This window comes from Drosophila ananassae, chromosome XR (genome assembly GCF_017639315.1).
Source record: "Drosophila ananassae strain 14024-0371.13 chromosome XR, ASM1763931v2, whole genome shotgun sequence".
NCBI classification, from domain to species: Eukaryota; Metazoa; Arthropoda; class Insecta; order Diptera; family Drosophilidae; genus Drosophila; species Drosophila ananassae.
The window spans coordinates 9,344,864-9,356,533 of NC_057932.1; the positions used below are offsets into that span (position 1 = coordinate 9,344,864).

General features: G+C 48.5%; 1 protein-coding gene across 2 annotated transcripts; it reads left to right on the top strand.

The window, feature by feature from the left end:
* Window positions 1–147: 147 nt before the first annotated feature.
* LOC6502062 (stress response protein NST1) lies at window positions 148–3,322 on the top strand. Of its 2 annotated transcripts, XM_001967108.4 has the most exons (6): window positions 148–408; window positions 478–581; window positions 639–710; window positions 777–2,020; window positions 2,103–2,289; window positions 2,858–3,322. In XM_001967108.4, exons 1-6 carry the CDS (start codon window positions 318–320, stop codon window positions 3,209–3,211), a joined length of 2,052 nt encoding a protein of 683 aa, XP_001967144.1. In that variant the 5' UTR covers window positions 148–317; the 3' UTR covers window positions 3,212–3,322. The 2 variants fall into 2 exon arrangements, with proteins under 2 accessions (XP_001967144.1, XP_032311917.1); XM_032456026.2 differs by lacking the exon at window positions 148–408 and having other exon boundaries at window positions 629–710.
* The last annotated feature ends 8,348 nt before the right edge of the window (window positions 3,323–11,670 follow it).

Here is an 11,670-nt window from a genome sequence, read left to right on the forward strand (position 1 = left end):
TTTAGGAGTTCACAAGTTGTAGGAACGGTAAACTTACTGTCAATTAAACGTGTGGTTAACTAATTTATTAATAAAAATGTATTAATAAAAATAAGAAAAATTGTTTTATTGTTACTGGTTGCCAGGGGAAAGGTCGCTAACGACTTTTGTTTGATCAATAGTTCATTGAAAAAAATTACAAACTTTTTAACATATATCCAAAAACATAAACAAAATTTTCTTTCTTTTCCAAAATTTTATCGATTTTTGGCCGATCTAACCAAATTTTGAGGAATTCCCACTTTTGGACTCCTCGCTTTCGTAGTTCCATGTAGATAATGGCCAAGAAGGCAGGACAACAACAACTGCAAGCGGATATCCAGAGCGATGAGGACCTCGAGCGCTTCCTTGAACGACCTGGACTCCTTGGTACCCATATTTGTCCAATTTCTTTGCTCACTTCGCTTATCCCCCTGATTTCTCCTCTTTGTTCGGCAGTGCTCGATATCTACTCGGAGTGGTGTGGGCCGTGTCTAGCCCTGGTTGGCAACTTACGCAAGATCAAACTGGAGATGGGTGGCGACAACCTGCAACTGGCTATAGTGAGTCCCAGCGTAAATTACACATTTCCAGAAAGCACTAACTGTAGTCCCTCATAGTGTAAATCAGACAATATTACGGCCCTGAAGCGGTTTAATAAAAAGAGCGAACCCACATGGTTGTTTGTGACTGTAAGCCTCGATTGTAAAAAAACATTTTTTCACACCTTGGGTTATGATTTTGTACTTTAATTACAGGGCGGTAGGGCCGTCAACATAATGTTCGGAACAGACGTGCCGAAACTTCTAAACTTACTGACCAGGGAGCTGGAAAAAACGCTTCAGAAAACCACGCGGCAAGCCTTTTACCGATTAGACGAGTTGCAACCGATCGAGGTGGAGCAGCAGAGGATTAAGATGGAGGCCATCGAACGCGCGGAACGCATTGAACGGGAAGCTAAGCACAAGAAGCAGGTGGACTACCTCACCCAAGTGACAGAATCCATTATGGAAAACATGCCTGATATTGGCGTAACAGTGTTTGGTCCTCAAGTCAACCGCGACATGTTTAAGAAGCTCACTGAACCCGCCGAGCCACTCAAGATGCAATGCAAGGACCGTAGAGTGCTCCAGGTGTCGATGGATCAATTCGAGATCGTCAACTTTGCCTGCAAGAACCCTCTACCAATGGATGTAATTGAACAGCTGGACGGCAAGGAGTTGCTCATGTGCTTCTGGAAAATCGACGAGAGCATCGGCACAGTGCCTAACGTGCTTATGGCATACGCTCATGAGTTAACCAGAGAGAGGGTAGGGCCGCCCAATGAGGAGTTTGGCGAGGAGCATATCATACCACCCATCATAGCCACAATGAAGCTCAAAATCGAAGTGGAGCTAAAGGAGGGTGAAGTATGGGTTGAAGAAGTCAGCTCCGAAGAGGAGCTTAAACTGGCCCAAGCCAAGGCCAAGGTGAAGAGCAAGTCGGTCGTGCAAGAGGACACTCATCCCGCCGAAGAAGAGGCGGCCGATATCGACGGCGAGGAGGAAGCCAGCGAAGAAGAGATTCCCGAAGCAGCCGCCGACGCTCCACCTGGGTTTCCTGACATGCCCTTCGACATGGATATCGACAACGACGATGAGGCTGGAGAGGACGAAGAAGAAGCACCAGAAGTTAAAGAGGAGGAGCCACCAAAACCATTAACCCGCATTAAGACCGTTAAAATTCCACCAATCTGGGTGCCTAACAATCGTCGCACACATGCCGCCCTCATCTATGTGTTCTTCCGTGGTCAGACTAGTGGCTTCCTGCCACCAGATCCCAAGCCAGAGCCACCTCACGTTATCATGGCATTTGACGCTTTAAAGCGAAAGGAGATTATGCACGTTGTCGATCGTCATAAGGATGACGTTCCGCTCTACGGGTACTTCTCAAGCGGTGATCCCGAAGATGCGGAGCTGATTGCAAATTCCACGGACAAATACGAGAGTAGCCCCCATCTTCCGTTCGTATTCTTGCCCTTACAAAATTCCGAATATATCCATGATTCACTAATATTCATTCCTTTCATGTTTCATCCCATCTAGGACTGACAAGATCGTCCTAAAGGTCAACAAGGTTCAGTCCAACATGATGCTATCACTGGTCTCCTACGGACCCAGTTACGTGAGTCCCAACGTCAATGTTGGTAAAGACGAGGCCCTTAGGTTTTTCCCAGAGGACTACAAGCTTCAAGAAGAGGTCGTTGTCGAGCCAGAGAAAAAGAGAAAGAAGGTAAGGGGCGGTAATTTAAAGCCTTCAAAAAGCTCATCAAGGCTAAAGAAGGAAAGTGCGCTCTATGACTCTATTCTATTCATATTCGTTCTATTCCTTAACTAAATTGTCATCTGAGACAAAAAAAAACAAGTTAGTTGGATAGCAAGAGGCCAAAAAATTAGGGTACTCCGGATTAAGGACTACCATTATACTTTTTTTTGTTATAGGATAGACGGAGAGATAGGATTCTGCCATTTAAGGCCTTTTTTTTCCAGTAATTCGATTTAGATTTCTATAAAATTTTAAGCAATTTTTGGACAAATGTGCAACATCCAACCAATTTAAAAATTGTTTAAATTTTTATTGACTCTTAAATATTTAACAATCGGATAGCTTTACAGCTTTCTCAATTGCTTTAAAACTGAGAGACTAGTTTGCGTAGAAACACACAGATGGACAGACTGACATGCTTATATCGACTCAGGAGATGATGTCTTCTTCACTGCGTTGCACACCTTTGACCAAAATAATAATATTCTCTGCAAGGGTATAATAATGCATGAGTATACAATTTTTTTCTCCACAGAGCAAAAAGATCACCGAGACGGTCCCTGGGCCTCAGGAGCCAGTGGAACCGGACGATGCGGCGGCTGCGGCTGCGAATCCGGCTTCAGTAGAGGCGGCTCCGGCAGAAGGGGCGGCGCCGGCAGGAGAAGGAGAAGCCCCTGCAACCGTTGTTGGAGAAGGACTACCCACGGCAGAGGAGACACCTGCAGCTCCCACCGAGTCCGCTGCTGAAGCAGCCGCTTCAGAGGCACCACTCCTGGAAGCTGCACCCGAAGCACCCAAGGAGGATCCTCCGGCTGAGGCTCCGGCTGCGGCACCCGAGCCAGAGACAGAAGCACCTGCTGAACCTGCTCCAGAACCGGCAGCCGAGTAATTACGTCCCGCATAAAAGCTGAAAATCCGTTTAGTTTCTAAATTTTCAAGTATATAGAACTTGTTTTTATTGATAGGTGCATATGAAAGAATTACACAATAGTTAAATTTATTTCTTAATTTTTTAAATAAATTAATTTAAATAAAGCCAGGTCTAAGTAGTCTTATATGCTGACTTGCAGCCCACCCAAATATAGGCTGGCCGTATTCAATTTTAGCAAGTAGTAGGGCCCTTGGAACGTGAATTATGGAGTTTATATTAATAAGAGAGTGCTTCGATGCTAGGTAGTCTCTGTCTCTTGAAACTATTAATAATATAATAATAATATATAATAATTTTTATAAGTAAGTTTCTTATACACGTAGTATTTTTAAATTATCAACGCATTCAATTGAAAGTGTATTAAAGGTTAATCACTAAAATAAAGGGTATGTACATTTGTGCTTTTTACATATGTGCAATATTTTCCATTTTTGTAGGGAAAGTGTTGCACCAGAAGTCTTGAATATAATATTTAAATTATTTATAACTTTACCAAATGAACATTTACATTTAGTCATTTATTTGGGGCCGAAAGTATATAAAGGTCACAATACGAGACATAATTGACCAGATACCTAATCATAGCTGGATTTCCTTAAGAAAGTGTCCCGGGTCTACTATGTAGTATCCAGTTAGTAAAAGCAAGTATTCGTACGCTGCTATTCCTTTTCGCTTTACCACATCGTTAAAGAAAAACTGGTTGCGAAGGGGCTTACTGTCGGTATTCACCCTGGGATGGACGGACCGTCTTTACCCACAGTGCGTAGGAGGTTTCGGGGGCGTGCACTTCTCGCGTTGCTCGGTTCTAAGCTCGTCGGAACGGTGTGGGTTCTTCCTAGCTTCCTACATAACACCACTCTACTCTAATAATTATTTAAGTGCACTCCACTGCTCGTTAATGATCGGGCAAATATTTGAATTAAGACCTGTTGGAAACGGACGGACACGGGTTGTATTGAGGATCAGAAAAACTTTCGCTTGATCAGGGTGGCTGAGATGTTGTACGCTCCCCTGGTCTTTACCCTCCCTACCTTGATACCTCGATGTGAATCTGTTTGGTATCCCTAGAGTAATGTACTCTACAGACTCAAACGATTTCGGAGTTTCCTGAAAACTGCATCACCATAAGCCCCAGACCCAGATAATACTCTTCAAATCCATTATAATATACATTATCTTTTCTAAATCAAATCAAAATACACTTCATACGCCTTTGCGCCATATCAAAATAAAGAAAACTCAAAAAGAAACTAAGGAAATACAAATTAAAGAATAAAAGAAATAATACAAATTCATCTTACTTTAATTTTGCCTAGCTGTCATATGTACCAATTGTCACCGCATTCACTAATAAATGTTACATTTATATATATATATATATATATATATAGATATATATTCACTTTTTGCGGACTTACGCTTGTTTCCGGCGATGCAGGTTCGTTGGGCCCATCGAAGATGCAGATTTCTGTAAAATTTTGCTTCGTTGCAAGTGAAGGCTGGTGGCGGTTGTGTGGTGCATGTGCAGTTACATTTAAACTACATGAAAATAGGAATTACCCAAAATAACTATCTCTAGCAAAATCTTAAATCTAATTTTAATTGATCCAACGCTTTGATACTTCTCACATCCTAGTTCGTGATTGCTTTTTTCGGGGTCTGTTGCTGAATTCGGGTCGCTGCGGGGGGGTGTGGAGTGCGAAGGTTAGGACCGGCGGATCTGCGAGATCACGGGGTTATGAATTCATGCCACACCGGCACAAGGATGAGTGAGTTCCAAGCTTGTCTGCTGCGGAAACTGCTGCTTTAGCCTACTCTGCTTATGGCTGTGTTACGTCATCAGTTTAAGGTTAGGTTGCTACGTGTACTCGACCTCGACTCGAACGCGCTACGCGACGTGCGCGAGGCTAACCGGTCGGTGGAGATACAGGCACTACAGGTTGCTTTCCCACTGTAATACAAATTGTCTCACTGATCTGTTCACTATCTATTCACTATATTTACCTTTCAGTAATCTTAGTACTCTCAACTGTTGCACGAGATGTTCCTAATACTGATGTTAGAGATATTGGAAATTTTATAAATTCCAAAGCTGCTTTAGCACGTGGTTGCTGCCTTCGTACAATTTACGCAGGTCAGTTTTTCACGTCTAGTGCTCTCTCTATCGCAAATGTAAATGAACGAACTGCTAATAAGCTCACTTCGTTGCTACGCAACCGAAAAAATCTCCAAAACTTCCAATAACGGGACAATTCCTGATCTCCGTTTGCATCTGTCTCTCAGCGCTTTCGCACAAGTATGCCAGATAGAGAGCCTACCGTGTGCCAGAGCGTGACGATTATATAGCCGTTTTCGTCTCTATGCTCCGCACCCTACACTTCGGATTCGGCATTTCCGACTATTCTTGGTAAAGGCTGATTCAAAATAATTTCTTGGTTCTCTCTACTGCTTCAACCCCCACAACCACAGTTAATAAAGCCGAAGCTCGATGGAGGATGCATTAACTGAAAAGGGTCGGCTGATGCAATTCGCTTTCTATTCGTTACGTTTTGATGTCCTTCAAATGGTACACTCCTAGTTGTTTCTCCGTGTCGCTAACTAACTCATAATAAATAGGACTTATCTTCTTAATCTTTGCTTTGACAAATACTCAGTCTCAGTCTAGCTTTCTTTGCGTTCGGACGTTTATTTTCTGCTAATGTCGCCGCTCGTTTGTTCGGAGTGCAGTGGGGAAGTTACTGCTAAGCAGCTTCGTGGGTGTGAGGCCGTTCGGTGCTCATCGATCTGCCGCCGTGCCTATCATACCGCTTGTGTTGATTTACCCTCAAAGGCTATAAAACTTCTAATAAACATTCCAAACTTACTGTGGCAATGTGATAGTTGCGTCATTGGAAACGACTCTCATTCAAAAATTGATGAGCTTAATATGAAGGTTTTGGATCTGGAATCCCTTTACATAAGCATTAATGCAAAATTGGATCTTGTTCTTGAAAGTTCGTCTGGACCCATGGCTGCTTCAGAGGGGTCTCAAAGAGTGACACCCCCTACTAATTCTACTAATGCTGAAAATAAAAAGTCTTCATTGGCCCAGATCCCCACTGGGTCAAAAGTGGCTGTCCCAAGAAATAAGAGGAATAACCCAAACAGGCGCATTGTTGGACATGCACCCAGCTGTGCGCAGCTCCAAGTTCTTCCCACCTTAAAATACCTGCACATTGGTAAATTTCCAACGGCCAACCGAAAGCACTGTGCAAATATGTCGCTGATAAGTTGCACCTGGACCCCAGTGATATAGCCTGTGCTAGATTGGTTAAAAAAGATGCTGATATCAACGCTCTAAAATTCGTCAACTTTAAATTGGGAGTTCCCGAGCAACATTTCCCCGCTGTCTTTAATGTTGATTTTTGGCCCAAGTCGGTAAAAGTCACTCGTTTTCTTCATAGAGAGCCTGCTAAGGTTATTGACCTCCCTGCGAGACTCCCTCGATCAAACCCTGGAACGTCAAAAAACCCCCACTGGCGGCGCCACTGGAGCCGTTATTTTTCCCTCTTCATATTCTTCGACCGGTCATCATATTCTCCCTCTCCTGAGCCGCCAACAACATTCGGCGCTGGCAGTTATGGAAACTGTTGATGACACTTTCTACGTTATTCTGCAGCTGATCCCAAGGTGGGCTGTTTGCATATTATCTTCGCTTGTGGACCTCCAGCAACAACAAATGGTTCGTAATCGTCTTATTGTGAGCCCCTCTCTGTTTATCTTATCTTTCTTGGATGGGTTGTCCACTGTGAGACTGACCACTCGTGCTCACTTTTCGGCGTCTGGAGGAAATGTTTGTTTACATCTTGGTCTGGAGCGTAGAGCATCGCTACGCGTGGATGCTCAAAACTATATTAGCTCTATATCTTTATCTTTACCTGTCACTGGATTCGCGGGGCGACTGGACATTTATAGTGCCCACAGTGACGCGCATGAATGGCTTAACGACGGACGTGTTTTTGGAGTGCTCCGTTTCAAAAGTCATTTTCTCCGGTAAATCGGTGTCGTAGACGTTTAAAATTAGTGCCGAAATTCGCGTATTAATTGCGCGAATCGATCGGTATAATTTTCACGTCGGAAAATTAAGTTTTTCATTCGGAAAACAGTGTTTTCGTTTTTGCACGTGTTTGCACGTGGTGGAAATTTTCCACTGATAAAGCTCGGTGAGACGTATGTATTTGTGAAAGCTTTAGTGCAGAAGTGTGTGTGAGAGTACCCAAGAGAGAGCTTGAGAGAGAGCTTTGAGGGTGCTCTCGCTCGTGCTTTTGCCGTGCTTGCGGAGCTTTGAGTGTGCTTTTTTGTGCAAGCTTTGGTGCGTGCTTTTGCGCGCGCTTGAGTAAACACTTGGTGCATACTTTTGGGCTGCCCTTATTTTTTGCATATATTTTTTTCTGTTGCATATTTTTGGGCCCCCATTTTTTCAGTACAGCTCCACTAGGCGGCGCCACTTGCCCTCGTAGACGGCGACATGAGCGCCATGAGCGCATTGTCGGAGAGCGAGCTCTCTGCAAGCAGCCGGCAAGCAGTCGCGCAAGCAGTGCGATTGGTGCTGCTAGAGGACGCCGTCGAGGACGCAAGTCCAAAGCGACGACCCTTTGGCGCCAACGCAGGCCAAGTTATTGGCCGCTACTGGAGCGGACAGACCAGAGCCAGTTGGGGTGTTGGAGGAGTTTGCGCTCTCCTCGTTGGAGACGCCGGTTATCCCAGCTACCTCTGCTGCTGATGCCTCCGCCGCTACCTTCGCTGCCCCCGCTGCCGTCTCGGAGCGATCTGCCGTCTCGATGCGCAGTCTTGACTGTGTCATCAAGAATGGAGCTGACGGCGTTATGGAGGAAGCGGCCAGCATCAAGGAGACGTTTGTGTCCCTGGTGGTGGAGTCGCTTATGAGCACCCAGCAGGCTACGGCGCTGATGAGATGCATCAGCCGGTATGACGGGATCGTCCAGGCGCTTATGGTGCGAAACGCAGTGTTGGAGGAATCTAACAAGCTGCGAGCGGCGATGCCGCTGCCACCGCCGCCGGTTCAGATGCCATCGGTGCCGCAAGCTGTGGTCTCACGGCCACCCGTTGGGTATGCATCCGCATATCCCAGCCTGCCGGCACCTTCCGTAGCTCCCGAGCCCGCGCCGCGAAAACCACGCGATACGTGGTCGGCCGTGGTGATGAGCAAGGACCCGAAACTTTCGGGTAAAGAGGTTGCCGAAAAGGTGCGTCGGGAGATTGCTCCTTCGCTGGGAGTTCGCCTGCCCGAGGTGAGAGGGCTTGCGCGTGACGGTGCCATTATCCGCACCCCCTCGTCAGGTGAGATCAAGAGGGTCGTAGCCAGCAAGAAGTTCGGCGAGATTGGCCTCGAGGTCAATCCGAACGCTGCGCAACGGCTCAAACTGGTAGTTCAGGATGTTGCTACCCAGATCGCTCCGGAGGAGTTTATGGCGGAGTTGTATGCCAACAAACTCCGAGAACACATCCCGAAGGCGGAGTTCCGCAAGGCTGTCCATCTGGACACCAAGCCTTGGACGGTTGCCGACGGAGCTACGGTGAGTGTCACGTTGGAGTGCGAACCCAAGGTGCTAGATCTGCTGGAAGGTGGGCGGATCTACATTAAGTGGTTCTCCTACCGATGCAGGGCCCTTGTGCGGACGTACGCGTGTCACATGTGTGTTGGCTTCAACCACAAGGTGGCAGAGTGCAAGCAGAAGGACAATGTCTGCAGACAATGCGGACAGTCCGGCCACAGTGCGCAAAGCTGCACCAATCCGGTGTACTGTCGGAATTGCCGATTCTACGGGCATCCCTCGGGGCACAGCATGCTGTCTCCGAGCTGCCCGGTGTATGCGGCGGTGCTAGCAAGGGTGAACTCTAGACATTAATGTATAGGTTCATCCAAGCAAACTGTGGTCGAGGTCGGGCTGCGACTCTTGAGCTGCATGCCGCAGATGTCATCTGGAGCCACTTACCACCGACTACGGCGTATGCGAGTGTTAAAGGGAGTTTTGGCTCAATCTTCTAGAGCCGTACCTCAGGTACATGGATGCGGTCCTGCTGCAGGTCAGCAGAACCCCCGCAATCCTGGGACTCGACGCGAATGCAGCATCCCCCATGTGGTTTAGCAAACTCCCTCGGAACCCCGAGGGACATGCTAACTACAACCGGGGTGAGCTGCTGTCTGAGTGGATGCTGGAGAATGGAGCCGTTGCCCTCAACCAGCCCAGCCCGGTGTTCACGTTCGATACTTACCGTGCGCGTACCGATATCGACGTGACAATTGCCAACGACGCAGCATCGATGTGGGCCACATTCGAGTGGAGAGTGGACGAGTGGGAGTTGAGTGATCATAACATGATTACTGTTGTGGTTACTCCAACGACTACGCGCACAGTTGAGAGCCTAGCTCCTGTGCCGCCCTGGAACATCTCCAATGCTCGCTGGCAGTTGTTCGAACAGGAGATGGTGAGTGGGGCAGCCGATATTCCGGAAGACTTCTCACAGTCGCCGTTGGATCAGCAAGTTTCGACCCTGCGCTGCATGGTCCACGATGCGTGTGACCTTGCGATGGGAAGGAGGACGCCGAGATCGCCTAGGAGAAGGAAGCCAGGTTGGTGGACCGCCAACCTGAACACGGTGAAACGCGAAGTGAGGAGACTTCGCCGCCGGCTTCAAAACGCTCGCCGTCGAGGAGACGACGATGCGGCTGAGCTGATTGTGGTCGCGCTGAGGCAAGCCTCAGACGATTACAAGAAGCTCATCCTAAGGGCGAAAGAGGACAGCTGGAGACGCTTCGTGGGAGAAAACGCACACAATCCCTGGGGGCGCGTCTACAAGATCTGCCGAGGACGCAGAAAGTGCACGGAGATTGGGTGCCTCCGCGTTGATGGCGAGCTGGTCACCGATTGGGGTGACTGTGCGCGAGTGCTCCTCCGTAACTTTTTCCCAGTTGCGGAGTCTGATGAACCGATTGCCGGAGCGGAGGAGGTCCCACCGGCCCTCGAGGAAGTAGAGGTTGATGCTTGTGTCGCCAGGTTGAAGAGCCGTCGCTCTTCCGGCATGGACGGCATCAATGGCACTATCTGCAAAGCAGTGTGGCGCGCCATACCTCAGTATCTGACGGCGCTTTATTCCCGTTGCATCCAGTCGGGTTACTTCCCCCGAGAGTGGAAGTGCCCACGTGTAGTGGCGCTACTCAAGGGGCCCGACAAGGATAGGTGCGAACCCTCGTCGTACCGTGGGATATGCCTGTTGCCAGTATTGGCAAGGTGCTTGAGGCCATCATGGTTGATCGTGTGAGAGAAGTTCTTCCGGAAGGATGCAGATGGCAGTTTGGATTCCGCCAAGGACGATGTGTCGACGACGCTTGGAGGCCCGTCAAGAGCAGTGTCGCTGCCAGCCCGGCACGATACGTGCTCGGCATCTTCGTCGACTTCAAGGGTGCGTTCGACAATGTCGAATGGAGTGCTGCACTGCGCCGGCTCGCCGACTTGGGATGCCGTGAGTTGAGCTTGTGGCAGAGCTTCTTCTCAGACAGAAGAGCAGAGATCCGAAGCAGTTCTGGAACTGTGAGTGTTCCAGTAACTAGAGGCTGCCCTCAGGGATCCATTAGTGGCCCATTTATTTGGGATCTGCTGATGGACGTCCTGCTGCGGCGCCTCCAGCCATACTGCGCTTTTAGCGCGTATGCGGATGACCTGCTCCTTCTTGTCGAAGGCAACTCCCGAGCCGTGCTGGAGGATAAAGGAGCGCAACTGATGTCCATTGTTGAAGCGTGGGGTACGGAAATCGGTGTTACCATTTCCACCAGCAAGACGGTGATTATGCTGCTGAAGGGTGCCCTCGCGCGCACCCCGTTGGTGAGAACTGCCGGAGCAAATCTCCCATATGTTCGCAGCTGCCGGTACCTTGGCATCACGGTCAGCGAGCGCATGAACTTCTTCATGCACATCGCATCGCTGCGTCAGCGAATGACCGGAGTAGTACAAGCATTGGCGCGTGTGCTGCGAGTCGACTGGGGTTTCAGTCCTCGGGCCAGGCGGACCATCTATGCCGGACTCATGGTGCCTTGTGCACTGTTTGGTGCCTCGGTATGGTATGTCGTGACGACGAGGCAAGTTGTAGCTAGGAGGCGACTTCTTGCCTGCCAGAGGCTGATCCTTTTAGGATGACTCCCGGTATGCCGTACAGTGTCAACCCTGGCACTGCAGGTGCTTGCTGGAGCCCCGCCTCTTGACTTGACCGCTATGAAAATAGCCGTCAAGTACAAGTTGAAGCGTGGATACCTGTTGAAGGGGGACGACTGGCTCTATGGCGAGGACCTTTCAGGTCTGAGCTGGACGCAACGAGTCTCGCGGGCAGATGAATGCCTTCTGTCGGACTGGCAGAGCAGA